General features: G+C 46.0%; 1 protein-coding gene across 1 annotated transcript in view; it reads right to left on the bottom strand.

Moving 5' to 3' along the window:
* Positions 1-23990, bottom strand: part of LOC102448546 (vacuolar protein sorting-associated protein 37B-like) — a 71779-nt gene extending 47789 nt beyond the window's left edge. Inside the window, exon 1 of the mRNA XM_075918560.1 lies at positions 23852-23990. Coding sequence (XP_075774675.1) covers positions 23852-23956 — 105 coding nt within the window. The 5' untranslated portion in view covers positions 23957-23990. The remainder of the gene's footprint in view (positions 1-23851) is intronic.
* Positions 23991-24920: the final 930 nt, after the last annotated feature.

Genomic DNA, 24920 nt, shown 5'->3' with positions numbered 1-24920 from the left:
TTCCGAGCTCCAGGTTTGCGGTTATGAGGGACATCATTCTGCAGCTCTAGGCTACACCTCGGACCACAGCAAGGCACTGTATGAGGCTATTGGGTCACATGATGGCATGCACTTACACAGTACAATACACCAGGCTGTGCCTACGGCCCCTGCAGGCCTGGTTCGCAAGGGTCTCCAAGCCGGTTCACAACCACATCAACATGGTGGTTGTAGGGTAAACTGAGGCAGTCCATGGTATTTCGCTAAGAACACCCATTCAATCCTAAAACTTGAGACAGGCCTGTGAACTTACCACCACAGCACAGGCAGTTAAAATGACCCTGGTCGCCCTGGCAACCACATTCCAAGGGGCCTCACCAGATAAGGCCATCTGGTACCAAAGCAACCTTGTTAATGTTAGTGAGCATGATATGTTCTTACTGTTTTCCTTTAATCCTAGATAATGGCCCAGGACCCAAGGATCACGCCAGCTCGAGGCGGCATCATCCTCCTGTAGATGCATCATAACTTATATAGACAAAAGTTGCCATTGAATGGTCTGTTTTGTTTATATTGGCTTATTTAGCTTGTTAGGAATAACTACCTGCATTAAGAGATAAGATGTTTAATTGGCGATGGGCGGAGATGCTGTGTAACCTTTGTAGTTTATTGGCTTACATGCTCATTTCGTCTTGCTGCTAGAACCTATTGAATTGCTTCCCCGCCATCCATCGGCCCCCTATATAATTTATTGTAATGTTTTGCTTAACCAGTGTTAACCAGCTTAACCCCTGGTAGCACTCCACCAGCGCTGTATGTAATAAATCTCTTGCCTGTTTTCACCGCATCCAGAGTGTCCAAACTTATTTCCAACAGTGGTGACCGTCCCATCGGACATCCTGTCCACGCTGGACTGGTGGCTGCAGGAGAGCGAAGTGTGCCGGGGCGTCCCCTATGCCCAGCAGCCCCTTTTGATACAGCTGGTGGCAGATGCCTCCAATATAGGGTGGAGAGCCCACCTAGCTGACCTACAGACACAAGGTATGTGGTCTTGGGCGGAGTGGTTGCTGCACATCAATGTCAGAGAACAGAGGGCAGTACGCTTAGTGTGCCAGATGTTCCTGCCTCAACTGAGGGGCAATTGTGTCTCCATCTTGACGGACAACACAACAGCAACGTTTCATATCAATCGATGGTGGTGCTCGATCCTGTCTCCTCTGTTAGGAAGCCCTAGCTCTCTAGGACCCCTGCATTGCTCAGGGAATCCATCCGCAGGCCACATACCTTCCAGGGGCCCACAACACCCTGGCAGACTGGCTCAGCAGGGCATTCTCGGCCCACTAATGGTTTCTCAAGGAGGAGGTGGTGCACCATCTTTTCCGCAGGTGGGGAACTCTCCTCCTCGACCTGTTCACCTCACAGATCAACAGGAAACATGCCCAGTTCCGCTCATATGGAGGCCAGTGCCCCAGGTCGGTGGGAGATGCCATGGTGATGCGCTGGCCCCCAGGTCTTCTGTACGCCTTCCCACTCTTTCCCCTCATACACGAGGTCCTCCTGAGGGTGTGGAGGTACAGGGCGTTGAAGGGTATGCCTGTGTTCATTTTAAACAAAATGTGATTTAGAAGGTGTGTATGCATAAAGACGCATGCTGTGGCTCACCACCCTAGGAACATTCTAGAAAAAGGCCAAGGGGGTGGGGGGGTGAGCTCAACATGTGGAGTGGAGAAGTATCAGCATGTGATGAACAAATCCATATATGGACATGTTAAATACGATTGGCTAGAGATTTGTTATGTAACTGCCATGTGCTATAAAATAGCAAGGGGACGGGCTCCTTGCTTGAGGGACTCTGGCTGATTTCTGTACTAGGGGCTCTCCCTTTGTGCACACTGAATAAAGTCCTGTTGAATTGAATGAAGTATTGAAGACCCGTTTATTCCACCCGGCCTCTGACTCATTTGGTTATTATTGGGTAACACAAAATCCCAACAGTGTCAATGATTCTGGTGGCCCCGGCCTGGCCACACCAGCACTGCTATACTACCTGGATGTCGCTATCAGTGGAGAACCCCACTGCTCTCCCACTTGTGCTGGACCTCTTTACTCAGGAGCTGGATCAGGGTCACCTGTGCCACCTGAATCTGCAATCCCTCCACCTCACGGCCTGGAAGATCCATGGTTGAGGGGTGGGGAGCTTCTCTGTTCAGATCCAGTCAGGCAGGTACTGATGGGAAGTAGGAAGCCCTCCACCAGGGTGACCTATCAGGCCAAATGGAGGAGTTTCTCAATTTGGGTTGCTCAGAACGGGGGGGATCCCCTACAAACCCCCATCCCTCTGATCCTGGACTGTCTCCTCAACCTTAAGCAGCAGGAGCTGTTTACCGCCTCAGTGAGAGTACACCTTGCGGCCTTTCACCCAGGGGAAGGGGGAGGCTCTGTGTTCACCCATGTGATGGTTAAGTGCTTTCTGAAGGGCCTGGACAGACTCTACCCCCAGGTCAGGCAGCCTGTCCCCCAGTGGGACATGATTTTAGTGCTCCAGGGCCTCATGCACCCCCTCCCCCCAGCATTTAAGCCAATAGCTACGTGCTCCCTCTCTCATGGAAAGTGGCCTTCCTTGTGGCTATCACCTCAGCCAGAAGAGTATCCAAGTTGAGGGCCCTCTTATCGGAACCACCGTACACTGTATTTTCTAGGGACAAGGTGACATTGCATCCACACCCTGCGTTTCTGCCCAAAGTGGTGTCCCCAGTCCACACGTCCCAGGATATTTTCCTGATGGTCTTCTACCCTAAGCCACATGCAGACCAGAAGGAACAGGTGCTACACTTGTTAGATATAAGTAGAGCTCTCGCTTTTTAATTAGCTAGGACAAAGCAGTTTCGTAGGTCCACGCAGCTTTTCATTTCTATAGCAGAGAGGATGAAGGGCCTTCCAGTGCTGGCTGTGTCGGTCCTCATGGATCACGGCATGTATTAAGGCGTGCTATGACCAAAGGGGGTAACTAGCCCCTTCTATCACAGCCCATTCTACCAGAGCCCAGGCCTCCTTTATGGCCTTTCTAACGCAGGTGCTGATCCTAGACATCTGTAGAGCAGCTACATGGTCATCGATCCATACTTTTACTAACCACTATGCAATCATGCAGCAGGCTAGACAAGACGCAGCCGTTGGCAGAGTGGTGTTGCAGTCTATTTTCTCCTAGATTCCGACCCTGTAGACAGAGCTTGGGAATCACCTAAGTGGAATGGACATGAGCAAGCACTCAAAGAAGAAAAAAAGCTACTGTGGAGGCAGGAAAAGGGAATAAGGGAATTTGTGTGCAGCCATCTTGGTCTTGTTAACAAGAGAGCAAGAGTCAGGCTAAGTCTGTGGCTTGACAACGCGAGATCTGTAATTAGACGCTGCCTTCGCCTCTCGCCTCCATACGGAGATAAGGGTAGAACGCTGACTCTGGTAGGGACCTTGAGATAAGGAGCATCTGGGTGGAACTAAATAACTGTTAGCCATTGGTGTTTGTAATGGGAAGGAGGCTAATTGTTATTGTTATTATATCTAATGGACAGTATATAAACTGCTTCATAATTGTTTGTATTCAAAGATCTGCCTCGGAGGGGGGGGGCTTCCCCCCTGTCCGAACCAGTTTTTCCCTTGCTGCAGCTCATAATAAAACTGCCTCTGGCTACTTGTTGCTTACAAACTCAGAGTGAGGACAATGTTTTCTTCCACACTACTTACCTCATAACTGTTGTTCTTCGAGATGCTGCTTATGTCCATTCCAATCCCACCCACCTCCCCTTCGTCAGAACATCCAGCAAGAAGGAACTGAGGGGATAGGGAGCCAGCAGGGGTATATATGTGCCGATAATACTGGTGCCACTCCAGGGGGCTCCCTGGCTGGCCCAACGGGTACTGCTAAGGGGAAAAAGCTTCTGGAATTCGTGCACGCAGCACGCGCGCACACACCTAAGCGGAGTGGACATAAGCAACACGTCTCAAAGAACAATGGTTATGAGGTAACCAACCATTTTTTCTGTTCTCTACTGGTCTAAATAGATTAGTTCCCATTAGCATCTTGTAAAGAGTCTCCCGTCAGCGAGTGGGGCACCGCTGACTCTCTAGGGTGCCCACAAGTCAGTGTGGCACGCCTTGGCCTTGCAGTTGGCCGAGTGACAGCCCCCTATGACCCAGGCCGGTGTCAGGGTGCCAGGCGGAGGGGGAAGCACAGAGGGTTTATGAACACAGTTTATGACGCGGCCCTGGGTCAGGGCGACAAGCAATGGGGGAAAACAGTAGCTGAATCTCTGGCCACGTTCCAGCCGGGCAGGGGTTGGGTCTCCTCTCTCTGGAAGAGCCGACAAGCGCAGGGGGTTTTGCCCCACAGGGGGAACCTGCCACAAAATGGGAGGGGCGGCAGGGGGGGGAACACAGGCCCACTCACTCCACTGCGTCCCAGCCCAGGGCCCTGATAGCGGCTGCCAGGCCGCCACTAGGTCGGCAGGGATCTGGGCCGTTACATGCCGACAAGGTCGAGGGTCAGTGGGGGTCCTGGCTGCAACGCGCTGCCCACCCGATCTCCATATCCTCAGCTAGCCCGAGGTCAGCTATCCCTGGGCCACTTTCGAACTCCCCCTGCAGGCCTACCAGACTCCGGCGCTGCTCCAGGTGTCCTCAGGCAACCAAGGGGCTGGCAAGGTGTCCATGGGCTCTGGCTCAGGCAGGGGTCCCGGAGGGCCAGCCCAGTCATCGGTGCCCAGTGAGGGTCCCGGTGGGATCAGCGTGGGTTCAGGCAGCCCAACCGAGGTCTCCACTGCAGGATCTGGGGCCAGGTGTCCACTTGGCTCGGCTGCCTGGCTTTGACTAAGCCTGGGGCTCTTATAGTCCTAGACCTGCCCTCTGGCTTTCTGTGGGCAGGGCTAGGTGTGGCTGGACCCGCCCACCAAGGGGGGTCACAGCAGGTGCTTCCTCTTCCGGGTCACTGGGTGGCCATGTTGCTGTCCTGGGCTCATTACACATCTGCATTCCTAAAATGTTTGGTTAAGTACAAAAAAAATCTCTGCATATATGACTTATAGCAGGGGTGGGCAACCTGCGGCGCTTCACCCCTGAAAGTGCGGCTCATGAAGCCACCGCCCCATGTGCCCCTACAAACGGTCCCCGGCTCCCTGTGCTCACCGGGTACAGGGGAGCCGTCTGCCGCGACAAAATGGCAGTGGCAAGATGGCGGCAGCTGGCGGGAGCCTGATGTGGCCAAAAAGCCTAACCTGTGTCCTTTTCCCCCCCCCCCCCCCCCTCAACAATTCTGGTGCTGCTCTTCGCATTTTTTCCTCCGCTGTTTCGGCTCTCTTCGTTTAATGGGCTGGCCACCCCGACATGGTTTTCCCTTCTCCTTTTCCTTAATTAAACTCAATTGTAAATCACTGTCCCCAGAGTGACCTTATTATTGGTTTGTTTTTCTTAAATTATGCATGTTTTTCAGTTAACTTTGCTCATTGTTCTCTCCCTAATCCTCCCCATGTTATCAGTTTTACTCTATTATTTCCAGTGTCCTCCCATCCGTTTATTTTAGCTGCTTCTTCCTTCCTCTCATCTGTCTTTTGTATAGCCTCTTTATGTCTGCCCATTTCCTAGTTTAACATTTAGTTCTCCAATATGCCAGTGTGTGTACAGACAAACTTATTGATTAAATAGTGTTGGTAGAGTGACTAACTCCTTCAAGGCCAACAGACACAATGTGTATTTTTATAAGGTGCTGTAGACACACATATAGTATTTTGTACAGTCATGTTATGGTAGACAGATACTTTTAATAGTCAGGTCAAAGGGATCATTCCAGTACAGAATGCCAACGGCTACTAAGAATACATGATGCCCAGCACCAAGACTAGAACTATCTTTTATATAAAAGAAAAAACAAAACACAGATTTTACCAATATTATTTACTGATAACAGTGCCTTAAGAATTCCATTTAGTTCAGTAGGGATGCTTGTGGATTGCAATACTATTGAACATGAGAAAGGATGGAAAAATCTGGCTTACTGTACTTTGCATGTATACACCACTTTCTATCTTCAAAGCATTGTCTGTACAAGGGGTGGGCAATAATTTTTGATAGGGAACCACTCCAAGAGTTTGGAAAGTGATCAAGAGTTACACTTTCATATGCAGGGTCTGGGATGGAAGTTGGGTGCAAAAAGGAGCTCGGGTAGGAGATAGGAGTGCAGGACAGGGTGTGGTGTCTGAGAAGCAGTTTGGGGGAGAAGGAATGGGGTTGTCACCTGGGGCAGGGAGTTGGGGTGCAGGATGGGGTCGAGTACCACAGGCAGGCTCTGGCCAAGAGGTGCTTACCTAGACAGCTCCTGGCCAGCAGCCCAGCAGGATCTTGAGGCAGGCTCCCTGCCTGCCCCTGCCCCAGCCCCAGCCCCCACAGCACTGCACTGTGGCAGGGAGGTTTCATGCATTGCCCCCACCCCCAGCACAATCTCTCAGATCCCATTGTCTGGTTCCCATTGTGCTGGGGGCAGGTGCAGATGGCCATCCCATCAGGTGCAGAGACACAGATGGAGCATCCAGCCACTCTGAGCACTGAGGCTGCTCCATAACCTGAGGGTCCCAGCGGGGCGACCAGAGGCTGGATTAAAAGGCTTAGCAGGCTGGATCTTGCTTGCCCCTGGTCTATAGGTTAATGAATCCTCAAATATCTCCAAAGGTGACATGCGTGTACAAGATTCCCTATTTCTGAGATGGAAAAGCTAGGAGTTAAGGTAACCTGTTCCATGCCACAGAGGGAGCTAGGATCAGAAGCCAAATATTCTTAGCTTGCAGTCCTGTGCTCAGATTGGACCAAAATTAAACAAAAGTTTATTTTCCAAGTGGTAAGGGCATTGTTTCAATGTCTTCAGAAGTAATTATTTCCTTTAGAGCATCTCAACTGTGAGCAATGTTTTAATCTATTAACTTCAAATACTGCTTAATACTGTATTTAAAATGCATATCTTTTAGTATTTGAGGTAGTGGAAGAGCTATCTCTCTCCCTTGTTTTTTGACCTCCACCAGCTGACCCACCTCATACACTCAGTACACCAGTAAGTCAATGGTGATATGGACCCTAAACGCAAGTAATTTCTTTTAATTTAAGACAAACTGAATTAGCTATTGTGTTCTCTTTCCACTGAATTTTCCCCAGAATAAGGGGCAGCAAAGTCCCAAAAACATTTTCAGCCTCATTCACTCCCTGTCCTGGAAAAAAAAAATCACTCCTACCAAATCCATTGCCTAAAACGGGTTAAACAATCTAATATTTTGTTTTGTTAATCCTCATCTTGGCACCTAAAGCAGGGGTGGGGAACCTTTTTTGTGTCGGGGGCTGCTGACCCACAGAAAAGTCAGTTAGGATCACACAAGTGAAAAACAAAAAACAAAAAACCACCACACCCCCCCCTCACTGATAGGCCGTTAGAGATAAGTAACAGCATAGAACACTGAGAGCCAGGACTGGTGGCTGTAAACACATTTTATGGGACCGCAGGAAACTTGGCCTCGACCACGATAAGTGGACATATGGTTAACTAAAATCATGCCACGCAGACCAGAGACGTTTAACCTGTACCTGAAAGTGTAAACTAGAGATGTTAAAATGTGTTTGAGGTAAATGTGTAATCACTGAAAATTTCAGCAGTTATACATTTATTGGGGGGGGTGAGAGAACAGCTCCTGTGGAGCTGCCTGCCTGCCTCCCCCCCATATCAGAGTGGGGAGAAGGGGGCAGGTGGGAGCTGGTGCTCGTAGGGAGCTTTTAAGCCTGCTCCCTGCGCATACTGGCGCCCATGGAACCACGGTGGGGCGCTGCGTGTAACCATTTACACTAGCACATCCCTAGCGTAAACACCAGGAGGAAAGAAATTTAGTGCAATGAAGTGTAAATTAGGAACAAAATGAAGAAAATAAGTGTCATGGCTCTTTCCCCACTCTGGCATGATAAATGCAGAAGTGGGGGCCAGCAAGTGTACCCCAAAGCCTTATCTACCAGGCTTTGGTATAAAACTTACCCCAAAATCTTAAAAACCTAGATTTTGGGAATAAAACTTCCGCTGCCACCACCCAAATTAATAACGAGATTAGGGGGAAGATCATTTGGGAAATCTCACCCCATTATAAAAATCAGGACACACAAGTAACCAATGCCAGGTTAATAAAAAGAAAACAGAAAACTTTTATTATTACAACAATATTCCTGTTGCAAGCATAAGGATCAGATGGAAAGGTAACAAAATATACTCATGGAGGAATTACACCATGGGCTAGAACTTAGTTAAAAAGAAAAGCCAAACATCTCTTAAGCAGTGCCAGATACCAGATCCCATACCCAACCCTTAAAACAATAAAGCCTAACGAAACTACCTAAACTTTACCCTACTTACAGAAAATGAAGAATGGTGTCTTGGAGAGAGAGACAGAGAGAGAGAGAGAGAGAGAGACATGCTTGTCCCTCCCTGTAGCTGCAGAGGACTCACCCAGAGACACAAAGGAGGAAAAAACCCAAATTCCTTTGTCCCAGTTTGAAAGTCCTACCTACATTCCTATTGGCCACTTCACCTGGCTAGGTGTAGTTAACCCCTTAATCCCCAGGCTGCTGGCTAACCCTCATAATCATGACAATAAGGAAGGGATGATTTAGGCCGAATAGCAAGTAGGGATGTAAGCGACTAGTCGACTATTCGATAAGCAAAACTTATCGGATAGTTGAGGGACTATCAGAGGCAGGAAGGGGGGGTGGGGGAAGAGAAGAAGAGCAGGAGCCAAAGCCAGAAAAGGCTCCCACCCCTACCATAAATAAAGAAAACACAGAAACTTTGTGTTGGACATATTTTAATTTAAAATGAAGTGAATCAAACTAACATGAGAAAGTTAAAATGCTTAATCTGTTTAATAAATTTAAATTACCGGTAAACCATTCTTCCTAGCTGCAGCACTAGCAAAATGGCTCGGGTGTAACTAACAGTGAGTTTCCATTAGCAACTGGTAGTCGATGGAAAGGTTTGCACTGGCCACAGTATCATAACAGTTATCAATCCACGAAAGGACCTTCCCTCTTATTCCAGGACAACTTACTTTACTTAAGAGCCTTTGACAAGGTCCCTCACGAAAGGCTTCATGGAAATCTAAACCTCTCCAACGCATCATTAGTGATCTTCAACCCATCCTGGACAATGATCCCTCGCTTTCACAGGCCTTGGGAGGTAGGCCGGTCCTTGCCCACAGACAACCCGCCAACCTGAAGCATATTCTCACCAGCAACTACACACCGCACCATAATAACTCGAACTCAGGAACCAATCCTTGCAACAAACCTCGGTGCCAACTCTGCCCACATATATACACCAGCAACACCATCACAGGACCTAACCAGATCAGCCATACTGTCACTGGTACATTCTCCTGCACATCCACCAACGTAATATATGCCATCATGTGCCAACAATGCCCCACTGCTATATACATCGGCCAAACAGGACAGTCCCTACGTAAAAGAATCAATGGACACAAATCTGATATTAGGAATGGCAACATACAAAAACCTGTAGGGGAACACTTCAATCTTCCTGGACACACAATTGCAGATCTAAAAGTAGCCATCCTGCAGCAAAAAAACTTCAGGACCAGACTTCAAAGAGAAACTGCTGAGCTACAGTTCATCTTTAAGTTTGACACAATCAACTCTGGATTAAACAAAGACTGTGAATGGCTCGCTAACTACAAAAGCAGCTTCTGCTCTCTTGGAATTCACACCTCCAGATCAGCTACTAGAAGTGGGCCTCATCCTCCTTGATTGGATCCACCTCGTCATCTCCAGCCTAATCCTGGCCTGCATATTTATTCCTGCCTCTGGAAATTTCCACTACATGCATCTGACGAAGTGGGTCTTTGCCCACGAAAGCTTATGCTCCTACACTTCAGTTAGTCTATAAGGTGCCACAGGACTCCTCGTCGCTTATGGAAATCTAAGTACACTATATCCACTGGATCCCCCTTGTCCAAATGTTTGATGACTCCCTCAAAGAACTCTAGCAGATTAGTAAGGCACGATTTCCCTTTACAGAAACTAAAGGCCAAAAGGGATTAAAAACAAAGGTGATGTCATGCTAGGAGTCTACTACAGGCCACCTACCCAGGTGGAAGAAGTGGATGAGGCTTTTTTTAAACAACTAACAAAATCATCCAAAACCCAAGATTTGGTGGTTATGAGGGACTTCAACTATCCAGATATATGTTGGGAAAATAACACTGCGGGGCACAGACTATCCAATAAGTTCTTGGACTGCATTGGAGACAACTTTTTATTTCAGAAGGTTGAAAAAGCTACCAGGGAGAAAGCTGTTCTAGATTTGATCCTAACAAATAGGGAGGAACTGATTGAGAATTTGAAAGTGGAAGGCAGGTTGGGTGAAAGTGATCATGAAATCATAGAGTTCACAATTCTAAGGAAGGGTAGAAGGGAGAACAGCAAAATAGAGACAATGGATTTCGGGAAGGCGGATTTTGGTAAGCACAGAGAGCTGATAGGTAAGGTCCCATGGGAATCGAGACTGAGAGGAAAAACACCTGAGGAGAGTTGGCAGTTTTTCAAAGGGACATTGTTAAGGGCCCAAAAGCAAGCTATTCCGATGTGTCGGAAAGAAAGAAAATATGGCAAAAGACCGCCTTGGCTTAACCACGAGATCTTGCATGATCTAAAAATAAAAAAGGAGTCATAAAAAATGGAAAGTAGGACAAATTACAAAGGACGAATATAGGCAAACAGCACAGGAATGCAGGGGCAAGATTAGAAAGGCAAAGGCACAGAATGAGCTCAAACTAGCTATGGGAATAAAGGGAAACAGGAAGACATCTTATAAATACACTAGAAGCAAGAGGAAGACCAAGAAGAGGGTAGGCCCACTGGTCAGCGAGGAGGGAGAAACAGTAAGAGGAAACTTGGAAATGGCAGAGATGCTCAATGACTTCTTTGTTTCAGTCTTTACCGAGAAGTCTGTAGGAATGCCTAACATAGTGAATGCTAGTGGAAAGGGGGTAATTTTAGAAGTTAAAAATCACCTAGAAAAGTTAGATGCCTGCAAGTCACCTGGGCCTGATGAAATGCATCCTAGAATACTCAAAGAGCTGATAGAGGAGGTGTCTGAGCCTTTAGCTATCATCTTTGGAAAATCATGGCAGACAGGAGAGATTCCAGAAGACTGGAAAAGGGCAAATATAGTGCCCATCTATGAAAAGGGAAATAAGAACAACCCAGGAAACTACAGACCAGTTAGTTTAACTTCTGTGCCAGGAAAGATAATGGAGCAAGTAATTAAGGAAATCATCTGGAAACACTTGGAAAGTGGCAAGGTGATAGGTAACAGCCAGCATGGATTTGTAAAGAAGAAATCATGTCAAACCAATCTGATAGCTTTCTTTAATAGGATAACAAGTCTTGTGGATAAGGGAGAAGCGGTGGATGTGGTATACCTAGACTTTAGTAAGGCATTTGACACGGTCTCGCATGATATTCTTATCAATAAACTAGGTAAATACAACTTAGATGGGGCTACTATGAGGTGGGTGCATAACTGGCTGGATAACCGGACTCAGAGAGTAGTTATTAATGGTTCACAATCCTGCTAGAAAGGCATAACAAGTGGGGTTCCGCAGGGGTCTGTTTTGGGACCGGCTCTGTTCAATATCTTCATCAACGTTTTATATATTGCTATAGAAAGTACGCTTATTAAGTTTGCAGATGATACCAAGCTGGGAGGGATTGCGACTAATCTGGAGGATAGGGTCATAATTCAAAATGACCTGGACAAATTGGAGAAATGGTCTGAGATAAATAGGATGAAGTTTAATAAAGACAAATGCAAAGTGCTCCACTTAGGAAGGAACAATCAGTTTCACACATACAGAATGGGAAGCGACGGTCTGGGAAGGAGTACGGCAGAAAGGGATCTAGGGGTTATAGTGGACCACAAGTTAAATATGTGTCAGCAGTGTGATGCTGTTGCAGAGAAAGCAAACATGATTGTGGGATGTATTAACAGCTGTGTTGTGAGCAAGACACGAGAAGTCATTCTTCCGCTCTACTCTGCGCTGGTTAGGCCTCAATTGGAGTATTGTGTCCAGTTCTGGGCACCGCATTTCAAGAAAGATGTGGAAAAATTGGAGAGAGTCCAGAGAAGAGCAACGAGAACGATTAAAGGTCTAGAGAACATGACCTATGAGGGAAGGCTGAAGGAATTGGGTTTGTTTAGTTTAGAAAAGAGAAGACTAAGGGGGGACATGATAGCAGTTTTCAGGTATCTAAAAGGGTATCATAAGGAGGAGGGAGAAAACTTGTTCATCTTGGCCTCTGAGGATAGAACAAGCAGCAATGAGCTTAAACTGCAGCAAGGGAGGTTTAGGTTGGACATTAGGAAAAAGTTCCTAACTGTCAGGGTGGTCAAACACTGGAATAAATTGCCCAGGGAGGTTGTGAAATCCCCATCTCTGGAGATAGACATTTATCTAACCTACTCTTAACTATCAGGGATGGTCTAGACAGTATTTGGTCCTGCCATGAGGGCAGGGGACTGGATTCGATGACCTCTCGAGGTCCCTTCCAGTCCTAGTATTCTATGACTCTATGAAACCATGTTGACTTTCCCCCAACAAATTATATTCATCCACGTGTCTGACAATTTTATTTTTTACTACAGTTTCAACTAATTTGCCTCGTACTGACGTCAGAATTACTGGTCTGTAATTGCCAGGATCACCTCTAGAGCCCTTTTTAAATATCGGCGTCACGTTAGCTATCTTCCAGTTGTTAGGTACAGAAGCTGACTTAAAGGATAGGTTACGAACCACAGTTAATAGTTCCGCAATTTCCCATTTGAGTTCTTTCAGAACTCTTGGGTGAATGCCATCTGGTCCCAGTGACTTGTTACTGTTACTTGTTCCAAAACCTCCTCTAATCACACCTCAATCTGGGACAATTCCTCAGATTTGTCCCCTAAAAAGAATGGCTCAGGTTTAGGAATCTCCCCAATATCCTCAGATGTGAAGACTGAAGCAAAGAATTCATTTAGCTTCTCCTCTATGATTTTATCATCTTTGAGTGCCCCTTTAGCATCTCGATTGCCCAAGGGCCCCACTGGTTGTTTAGCCGGATTCCTGCTTCTGATGAACTTAAAAAACATTTTACTATTTGAGTTTTTGGCTAGCTGTTCTTCAAACTCCTTTTTGGCTTTCCTTATTATATTTTTACACTTAATTTAGCAAAGTTTATAGTCCTTTCTATTTTCCGCACTAAGATTTGACTTCCACTTTTTAAAAGATGTCTTTTTATCTCTCACTGCTTCTTTTACCTGATTAAGCCACGGTAGCACTTTTTTGGTTTCTCTTACTGTGTTTTTAATTTGGGGTATACATTTAAGTTGGGCCTCTATTATGGTGTCTTTGAAAAGTTTCCATGCATCTTGCAGAGATTTTACTTTTGTCACTGTACCTTTTCGTTTCTGTTTAACTAACTTCCTCATTTTTGTGTAATTCCCCTTTCTGAAATTAAATGCCACAGTGTTGGGCTGCTGAGGTGTTTTTCCCACCACAGGAACGTTAAATTTTATTAGATTACTAGCCAATTAGCCCATCATAAGACAGGATTTTCAGGTCTCTCCTCCACGTCGGTCTTCTCTCCTGAGCCTCCAGTCTCTCACTCCGTTTCTCTCTCTCCTCCTCCTACTGCCTCCCCCCCGTCTCTCTCAGCTCTCCTCCGCCTTCCACCTTTAGTACTGATTTATATTATATGAAACTATCCCAAAAATATACCAATTTGAGTTTAAACATTAATACATCTCTCTCCAAACTTGTAAATATTAGTTGTTAAAAGAAACAGCGGGGTCATCTGCATCCTGTTTTTCAGGGTGGTATATTAAGGCCCAAGTTCTCCTGAAAGAGCAGCCTGAAAATAAGGACAGGGAGAATAGAGTTGGTTAAGGCACCAGACTACAACTCAAGAGAGACAGACTGAATTCTTAGGCTCTGTCACTGACATGGATCACCAACAAATTATGTAAACCCATCATTCCTTATGTACAGAATGAGGATAACTACCTCACTGGAGTAAAGTATTAGCATATGCAAGAAAATATTACAGAGATGAGCAACGTAAAGCAGACTATAAATAAGTGCAAAGGCATGCCAGTCTTCCTTCCTGGCAGTGTTTCAATGATCTAGAAGATAACGGTAAAAATATCTGCTGCCAGTCTTCACTAGTGCTCCCCCTGACACAACAGCACTAATGAAGAGCAATACAAAGTCTTTGGGGCAAGTACAATCTTATTTATCTGTAATGCACCCAGCACATTTTTGGGCACACTATATATGAGAAGTCATTCTTCCGCTGTACTCTGAGCTGATTAGGCCTCAATTGGAGTATTGTATCCAGTTCTGGGCACCACATTTCAAGTAAGATGTGGAGAAGGTCCAGAGAAGAGCAACAAGAATGATTAAAGGTCTAGAGAACATGACCTATGAGAGAAGACTGAAATAATTGGGCTTGTTTAGTTTGGAAAGGAGAAGACTGAAAGGGGACATGATAGCGGTCTTCAGGTATCTAAAAGGGTGTCACAAGGAGGAGGGAGAAAAATTGTCCTTAGAGGCCAAGGAGAACAAGAAGCAATGGGCTTAAACTGCAGCAAGGGAGGTTTAGGTGGACATTAGGAAAAACTTCCTAACTGTCAGGGTGGTTATTATACTGGAATAAATTGCCTAAAGAGGTTGTGGAATCTCGGTCTCTGGAGATATTTAAGAGTAGGTTAGATAGACATCTATCAGAGATGGTCTAGACAGTACTGGGTCCTGCCGTGAGGGCAGGGGACTGGACTCGATGACCTCTCGAGGTCCTTTTCAGTTCTAATGTTCTAGGATTCTATACCAGAGTAAGAAAATGTATAAACTGCCTTTTACAAAAAAAAAAAAAAAAAAAAAAAAAAAAAAAGGAGAAAATGGCACATGGTGAACAAAACCTGAAACAAAAGATAGAAAACTATTACACTTAGCAACTGATAAATACATTAACAGAAGCTGAAACAGTTATCGTCTTTGTAGATATTTTAATCCACTTTGATGGAGCTATTTGGGAGATTAACTTGTGAACTGCAGCGGGGCGGAAAGCGTTATAAAGTTATGGGAATTGGAACAGATTCATATATAATGTATATTTTAAAATTGGGAACAAAATGGTATTTTTGCAGTGTTGCTATACATCATCAAAGCAATGGTCAACAAACTTGGAGGGATGGGTTAATCCTGGAACAGTAAGGGAGAGAACTAGAACAGAGGAGGAAAGAGATCAGCCTTCTTATGTTAGAGCCTGGTATAACAGTCTATCAGTGTTAGTAAGTCATGTGCACACTATAAAACTGGATGCTTTATAAAACATGTATTTATAACCTCTAACTCACCTTTCAAAATTACACCTTTAATAAAGTGTAAATAATTTATTTTCTTGTAGTGACTATAATTAAAGATGACAATATACAGGGCAGCAGATATAGTATAAACTAGGGATGTGATCGTGTAAACGTGTACACAGCCTTATCAGTTAACCTTCAGTTACACGCAGGCAACAATGCGGGAGGGCAGGCGGGAGTCAGTGCGTGCGGGTACAGAAGCATCAGCACAGGGGGAGGAGCAGGAGCCGGTTCTCGTGGGGAGCTGGCTTCCCACACGTACTGCCTCCCACAGAGCCACCTTCCCTCCCCTCGGCGTGTGAACGTGTAACCGCTGAATTTTTCAGCAGTTACACATTTACCTAAACTCATTTTAAAATCACTAGTAAAAATGCTTGGTTTGTGCTTTCTCCCTGATGTATAAACAGAAAACAGTTTGTGCTTGATAGATGTAGGCAATTTATTAATGTGACACTTAAGAAAAAACATCTGTACTGACAGGCATATTTAATTGCTAACTTTGTATCATATTAGCCAAACAGTATATAACCACATACACACCATGGCTGTGTCTAGACTGGCCAGTTTTTCCGGAAAATCAGCCGCTTTTCCGGAAAAACTTGCCAGCTGTCTACACTGGCCGCTTGAATTTCCGCAAAAGCACTGACGATCTACTGTAAGATTGTCACTGCTTTTGCGGAAATACTATGCTGCTCCCGTTCGGGCAAAAGTCTTTTTCCGAAAAACTTTTGTGCAAAAGGGCCAGTGTAGACAGCAGAGATTTATTTTCCGCAAAAAAGCCGCGAAAATGGCGATCGGGGCTTTTTTTGTGGAAAAGCGCGTCTAGATTGGCCACGGACACTTTTCCACAAAAAGTGCTTTTGCGAAAAAGCGTCCTGCCAATCTAGACGCGCTTTTCCGAAAATGCTTTTAATGGAAAACTTTTCCATTAAAAGCATTTCCGGAAAATCATGCCAGTGTAGACGTAGCCCATGGTTTTAAAGAAAGTTTAGAGATCCAAGAAAGCTGGGCATCTATTTACTTAGTTTAAGCTTTAGCTTTATCACAAATTCTTTTCAAGCAGCTTTTGAGAAAAAAAAGACTCGACCTGAAAACTTTCCCGTGGTTACTGCTGTACTTTGGAATCATAGGGGTTAGGGGGAAATTATGTTTTTGGCTTCTTGATTTTACATAATTAAATTCATAGCCAATGATAGGGATGTAAGCGACTAATCGACTACTTGCCTCCCCCCCCCCCCCGATGTCTATCAGAAAGAGGCAACAAGGGGAGGGGGGAGGAGGGTGCTGGGGGGAGCCGGCTTAAAAGCCGGTTCCCTCCAGCTCTGTGGGAAGGGGCGGGGCGGAGCGGCAGCATACCACATTTGAAATATACAAGAGTCCCTGCTGGGGCTCTTGAGCATTTCAAAGCAGAAGCACCACATGGAGCCTGGGGCCAGTGGGGAACTCAGAACCCCCCCTGCTGGCCCCAGGTTCCATGTCACATTTTAATCTTTGAAATGCACAAGAGCCCCTGTTGGGGATCTTGTACATTTCAGAGGCGGAACACCACGCAGCACTTCCACCTTCGAAACGTAGCAACAGCCCAGCAGGCTCTTGCTACATTTCGAAGCAGAAGTGCCCTTATCAACTAGTCAAATAGTCGATAGAATTATCTAATTTTAACATCCCTAGACAGTGTATGATTTTGCCAGTTGTACTTTGTAACTCTTTAAAGAACTACAGAACTCAATATCATGATGGCTCATGGTTACTAATGTACACTTCCAAACCACGTACCAAGGGAAAAATCCATATTCACAAGAAATCTGAGAAGGTTGCTGGATCTTCTATCACTCAGATCACACATACACTATCATTAGCTGCTAAACTCAGTTCAGAATCCATCACATTGAGATTCTCTGATTACCTGTAATGTAAACATAGTACTGCTATTCCATGAATATTTGTTCTGTAGTACAAGATTAAATCTAAAGAATTATAAAATTCAGAAGAACCTTGACAGATTAGGAGCACAAAATGAGGAAGAAAGCCACTTTTCTAACAGATAAGATGTTCTCTGTTCAACTGTTAAAAGCCTACAGGCTTCAAAAGCCACCTTATCAGAAAGAGTAGGTTAAACTCTTCAGTGCCACATTCTCACATATACCTTGAGCTATGGCATTAAGGACATTTTCATGGAGTGGTCATGTATATACAGGTGACAACATAAAAATCCCTCCAAAATGCACCTAAGAAATACATTACCCTTAATATAGAGGCTAGTAAATTTTAAGCTTTCAGAAAAAAAATATTGGTTTCCCAAATCTTTCTCCTTGTTGTGAGCACAGTAAGTATTGTTCTACAAGCTGGGTTCTTCTTACAATAAAATTAAGGATTTGTCAACTGTGGAGTAATTAGCTTCAATCAACTTGGACAGGAAAAAAACAAGTGATCTCAAAAAAAAAAAAGGGGGGGGGGGGAGGTCCCAGGAAGCATGACTTATGGACATGCTCAATTAAATTATTCCTTTTAGGGACTTGGGGCCTAAACCAGCAGCATAATGCATTTCAATGGATCCCCAAGCCTGTGTGGACACCCATTAAAGACACCTGGTCTCCTCATGGGTACAGAGGCCCCACCTACGTACACAACATTGCTGGATCCGGCCTCTGTATTGCAAACCCAATGACAGTCAAAAAAAGTTAAAATAAATAACAGGAGGAAGATACATTTCACCAGAACTTTAGAAAACTTTAAGCAAAACAAAGTGATAGCTGGCACACACTCCAATCCAAGTTATTAAAATTTGTGGTTTTGCCATTTTAGGACTGCACTGGGAATGGAGAAGGGACATTTGACAGTACTCATTAGGGAGAGAGAACCACTCCAGATTTGGACAAATATGTTTTTAATTAAATAGACTATGGTAAAGCCTTTATACACAATAAAAAGGACTATACTGTAGTAGACAGTAACATACCTGTGTTTTGGCCCAACACTAAATGCTTTCAAACCTAGCCACATATGCCTGAGGAAATATTTTCTGGTATATGATCTGAGGAACTTTACAATTTAAAACATTCCTCTTGCTAACTCGAGAGAACTATAGGATCAATTTGAGAATAGGGATGTAAGCAACTAATCGACTATCCAATAAGCAAATGGTTATCAGATAGTCGACTAGTCGCCCCTCCCCCTTGCTGCCTCTATCAGAGAGAGGCAATGGGGGGGGGGGGAGAGCAGGATCCAGTGCACGAGTGAGCTGGCTTAAAAACCAGTTCACCCCAGCACTGTCTCCATGGAGAGAAGGGGCAGGGGCGCAGCAGGGATCTGGCGACACTTCTGCCTTTGAAATGTAGCAAGAACAGTGCTCTTGTACATTTCAAAAGCAAAGCACCACAGGGAGTGCAAGGCCAGCAGGGGACTGCTTGAATCCACTGCTGGCTGTGCTCCCCACGGCGCTTCCGCCTTTGAAATGTAGCAAGAGCCCTACCAGCTACAGAGGCAGATGCATCCTTATCGACTAATCAAATACTCAATGCAAATTACATTGACTATTTGATTAGTTGACTAATCTAATTTAACATCCTTATTTGAGAATACCATTTTGTTCTACAGATTGAAAAGGGTTTCTACCATTTTTATCCCATGCTAGTCTCCTACGAAGTGCATGCTAGTCTCCTACGAAGGGGGTGGGGGTGGGCCAGATCCTCAACTGATCCACACTATAGGACACATCCTCAACTGGAATAAATTGTCAGATTCCACGGTAAAGTGCAACTCCAATTTATAGCAACTGAGAATCTGGCCCATTATCCTCACACTAAAAGATAACCTGTTCAAGTCACTTCACATTTAGCCAGTAACAGGATTTCATTACACTGTAACAGAGCATATGAGAACATGGACATCCTCAAAGTCAACTCTGCACACTCAAGTTATGACAGCAATAAAGCTAACAAAAAATAAATACTATTTCTTTAACATTGTTGGTAGTCCGTTGTGTCTGACGATGACGTCTTGAGCTTGCACAGGCTCATCAGTTGTGGACTCGCATGTGGCTGAGGAGTCTAAGCCTTGAACGGCATGGGTGTTCACAGTGGGGGCAAAGGAATAGTCCTAGCTCAGTCGATGTAGCTGCTACTGTTGCTTTTCTCCTCTCACGAGCATCAACCAGGCGTATGCGTTGCTGCTCTTCGAAGTGTCATACGTGTGTCGTACAAGAGCATGCCAGCCTGTTCAGTCTTCTGCATGCTGCTCCAGCTGCTTTGGCTTTAATCCAGCATGAGCAATGTTGGCCTTTACACACTCTTTATACCTCTTGCGAGGCCTACCTTGATTCCTTTTGAGCTGGGAGAGTTCACCATAGAGGAATTGCTTAGGAATGACGTGCCCTGTCCAACGAAGCTGGGCTTTCAGAATCATGGCTTCAGTGCTTGTGGTTCCTGCTCTGTCAAGGACTTCCAAGTTTGTAACTGTCCTGCCATCGAACGTGCAGTAATGACCTCAGACTGCGTGTGTGGAAGCACTCCAGTAGTTTCACATGTTTTCTGTACAAGGTCCAGGCTTCACATCCATACAGGAGGCTGGTCAAGACTACAGCCCTGTACACTTTCAATTTAGTGGACTGTCAAATATTGTGCTGATTCAACACTCGCACTCTCAGATGTCCTAATGCCTGATTGGCTTTGCAGATGCTGGCATTGATTTCTTTGTCAAGGGAGCCATCACTGGCTACCACACTGCCGAGGTATTTAAACTTGTCCACTGTTTTTAACTCTGTTCCTTCAATAGAGATTGAAGGGGGGAGAGCAGCAGATCCTGGAGCAGGCTGAAACAGTACCTCGGTCTTTCCCAGGCTGATGGTCAAACCAAAGAGGCGAGTGGCTTCAGCAAACTTGTTGATGATAAGCTGGAGATCAGATTCCTCGTGTGCCATAAGTGCACAGTCCTCAGCAAAAAGGCCTTCAAGAATGAGCCTCTCAAGCATCTTGGTTCTAGCATTCAAACGACAGTCAAAAAGTGACCCATCAAGCCTGTACTTTATATAGACTCCATGGTCCAGGTCCCTGACTGCGTGGCTGAGGACGCACATAAAAAAAGAGGTTGAATAGCACTGGGGCCAGCATGCACCCTTGCTTTACGCCACTAGATATCTCAAATGGATCTGAAGACTCGCCATTCGAAAAAACGAAGCCAGTCATGTCATCATGGAACAGGCGTATGAGGTTGACAAATCTTCTCAGGGCAGCCAAATTTTAACAGGATAATCCACAGGGCTTCTCTGTTGACGGTGTCAAATGCCGTGGAGAGGTCTATAAAGATGGCGTATAGATCCAAGTTCTGCTCTATGCGCTTTTCCTGGTCCTGACAAACAGCAAAGATCATGTCAATAGTGCTGCGGCCTGGACGAAAACCACACTGTGCCTCTGGTAGGTTCTTCTCTGAGATGCTGGTGATCAGACGGTTAAGGATGACTCGAGCCAAGATCTTCCCAGCAGTAGAGAGAAGGGAGATGTCCTGGTAATTTCCACAGTCAGTTTTATTGCCCTTGTTCTTAAAGAGCAAGATGATTATAGCATCCCTAAAGTCTTTGGGCATGTCGTCTTCTTCCCAGATGCTGGTCAAAATGCCATGAAAGGCTTCGAGTGACACCGGTCCTGCTGCGTTGAAAATTTCAGCAAGAATACCATCCATCCCAGGAGCTTTGCCAGAGCTAGTCTGGCTGATTGCCTTTTTGACCTCATCCATTGTAGGGGGCAGGTCAAGACTGTCTATCGTGGGTTTCTGAGGGATCTGATCTAGGGCTGCAGGGTTGACAATGGAGGGCCTATTGAGAAGGTTGCTGAAGTGCTCTCTCCACCTATCATTGATGCTGCTCTTCTCCCTCAGGAGGGTCATGCCATCTGCAGACAGGAATGGTACAGTACTTGCCTTTGAAGGTCCATATACAGCTTTGATAGCACTGAAGAACATCTTGGAGATCTTGGTATCAGCATAATGTTGGACTTCATCAGCTTCTCTCCCCCACCACTCATCTTGCATTTTGCAAAATGCAGTCTGCGCCTGACTCTGAAGGTGCTTGAAACGGTCATGTTTGGAGATTGAGGACTGGTCATTTTGCCCTACCAAAAATGCATTCTGTTTTTCCTCTAAGATCTTCATGATGGTCTCGTCATTTTTGTCAAACCAGTCTTGGTGAACTCTCTTTTTTAGTCCTAGTGTCGACTTAGCTGACTCCGTCACCAGGGTTTTGAACTGGTCCCATTTTTGTGTTGGGTCTCCAGTCAAGGGTCCATGGGACGTCAGCGTGCCGTCAAGGCAGGCTGCGAATTGCTCACAATGACCAATATGCTGCAGCTTCCCGATGTGGGAAACCCACAGGAGAAAAGAATTTCACTCATGTCTGATACTCCAGAAATCACCTACTTATTTCCATATTTCACATTTTGTGGTATGGGATGCAACGGGTAACCACAGCAGGGTGCACTACAATAGTTATTTCAGACTCAGCTTTGAACATAGAATACTAGAAGTGGAAGGGACCTCAAGAGATCAGTAAGTCCAGTCCCCTGCACTCATGGCAGGACCAAGCATGGTCTATATCATCCCTGACAGGTGTCTGTCTAACCTGCTTTTAAATATCTCCAGAGATGAGATTCCACAACCTCCCTGGGCAATTTTATTCCAGTGTTTAACCACCCTGACAGTTAGGAACTTTTTCCTAATGTCCAACCTAAACCTCCCTAGCTGCAGTTTAAGCCCATTGCTTCTTGTCCTGTCATCAGAGGCCAAGGAGAACAATTTCCCCACCTCCTCCTTGTGACACCCTTTTAGATATCTGAAAACTGCTATCATGTCCCCTCTCAGTCTTCTTTTTTCTAAACTAAAGCAGACCAATTCCTTCAGCCTGAACATGTTAAATCATTTCATTAAGGAAATAACACAAAATAAAACAAGACCCAGCAGTAGCCCCTTATGACTGCATAAGGGTAAGTACACAAAGATATGCATGCATGCAGATAAACTAAGAAAACTTAAGTTGCTTTCTTTAAAGCAGAACTCCCAATTGCCAGCCACCAGCTTTCCTCCCAGGGCTTTATAGTGCACAGCTGGGATCTTTCAAAACAGCAGTATCCTAAACCTAGTGAGGAACACAAGAACACATACTCTAGCTCTTCTATGGCCATGTGTCTTCAATGATTTTAAATATGAAGAGATTTCATCTCATGTTATGCACATAAACATCTGTGGAATTTTGTGGGAAGACCTGTGATCTTGTACAACTGAATTAGCCTTGTATCAAACTACAGCATACAGTACTGCAACAATTAACAGGCACTAGGTTCTAAGAATGCATGTAGTTCAAATTTCCTGAGGATCTAATACACTAACAAAACAAATATCTAAAAAGCAGCACCAAAACTCTCTCAAAAATTTTCTCTTCCACATTTAAGATGCACATGGCACCAAATGCAATTCTCTTTCACCTTAGCTTGAAAAACCAGTTGTTTTTAGACTGAGACCATAAACATGTTTTATTCTGGAGCCCCCCCTTTTGGGGGGGGGGGATCAAGACAGAAAAACCATGGAAACAAGAGGTGTATTAATGAAAAGACTGATTCAATTTCAGCTACAGTGGTGTGTCTATAGTTGAGTACAATGATCTGTTGAATACTTCCAGCATTTCAAACCTGTAGCCTAGGCTGGCTTTGTGCTTTTGTACGATCAGCTACTGAACAGAGCAGAAATGCTCCCTGACAGACTACCAACAAACAAAAAGAAAATAGAGAACAGTCAACACCCAGGGGTTCCTTATTTGATCAGCTTTTTTATTACCAAACCTGAAGCAGTAAGGAAACTCAAATAAAGACAAGTGAAAATGAGGGGGGGGGGGGGAAGAAGAATTACACCCAAGACTGAAAGCGGTGACCCCAGGAACTCATCATATTTAGCAAGTTAGAATGGAGAGCACTAAACGCAAGGGAAGGTGGAGCCCCACAATCCCCGGGCAGGGCAGGGCAGAGGGCCAGCGTGTTTCCTGTCCCATCAATCCCTCTCTCCTTGGTGGAGGGGCCTCCGCCTCCCGCCACCTCAACTCTGCCAGAGCAAGCTCAGGCAGCTCCGAGGCCGTCACTAGCACACAGCCAGACAAGGGGTGCCAAAGACTCTTCTCCTCAGTTGCAGGGAGACGCCCCCCCCCCATGCGGGTTTTCCTGACGACAGAACGAGAAGCAGCTCGACGAGGGGCTCGGTCAGGAGCTTCCACAGTCCGCCCCCACCCCCCGACATCTGCCTCCCTCGCATGACGTCCCTTGCCCCCGGTATCAGCCCCCTCTCAGCCCGGCTCGCGCTCGCTGCCCCGGGCCCGTCACCTGAGCTCCAGCCCCTCGCCCCGCTCACCTCCTCTATCTCCCGGGCCATGCCCTGCAGCTGCTCCTCGTCCTCCAGCAGCTCGTTGAGCTGGTGCAGGGTTAGAGCCTCCAGGCGCCGCGCGTCCACCGCCATCCCGACCTCTCAGCTCCTCCGAGCAGCCGCTGCCGCCCACGACAAAGCGGAAGTGTCGCTGCGGCTACTCCGTGCGGGTGGGCAGAGAGTGACGCCCTGCTTCCCGCAGCGCCCCCTTACAGGAGACACACAGTTGGGTCGCGGGTTAGGGAGAATCTGGGGCTCATTGAGGGGAGACACTAGTAAGGAGGGGGGGCAGAGGGTGGCACTGATGGGAAATGGGAGGAGGGTGAAAAAACTAAGGGAGGGTATGTCTACACTACAAAGTTAATTCGAACTAACGGACATTAGTTCGAACTAACTTTGATAGGTGCTACACTAGCGCTCCGTTAGTTCGAACTTAATTGGAACTCAGGGTATGTCTACACTACCCTCCTAGTTCGAACTAGGAGGGTAATGTATGCATACCGCACTTGCTAATGAAGCCCGGGATTTGAATTTCCCGGGCTTCATTAGCATAAGCGGGGAGCCGCCATTTTTAAATCCCCGCTGCTTCGAACCCCGTGTAGCGCGGCTACACGGGGCTCGAACTAGGTAGTTCGGACTAGGGTGCCTATTCCGAACTACCGGTACACCTCGTTTCACGAGGAGTAACGGTAGTTCGGAATAGGACCCTAGTCCGAACTACCTAGTTCGAGCCCCGTGTAGCCGCGCTACACGGGGTTCGAAGCAGCGGGGATTTAAAAATGGCGGCTCCCCGCTTATGCTAATGAAGCCCGGGAAATTCAAATCCCGGGCTTCATTAGCAAGTGCGGTATGCATACATTACCCCGCTAGTTCGAACTAGCGGGGTAGTGTAGACATACCCTAACGGAGCGCTTAGTTCGAACTAGGTAAACCTCATTCCACGAGGATTAAGCCTAGTTCGAACTAGCTAGTTCAAATTAAGGGCTGTGTAGCCCCTTAATGCGAACTAGTGTGAGGCTAGCCCTCCCCAGCTTTCCCTGGTGGCCACTCTGGCCAA

This window comes from Pelodiscus sinensis, unplaced genomic scaffold, assembly GCF_049634645.1.
Source record: "Pelodiscus sinensis isolate JC-2024 unplaced genomic scaffold, ASM4963464v1 ctg42, whole genome shotgun sequence".
Lineage (NCBI taxonomy): Eukaryota > Metazoa > Chordata > Testudines > Trionychidae > Pelodiscus > Pelodiscus sinensis.
The sequence above is the reverse complement of the archived record's forward strand: the minus strand, read 5'-3'. Positions and strand labels throughout refer to the sequence as shown.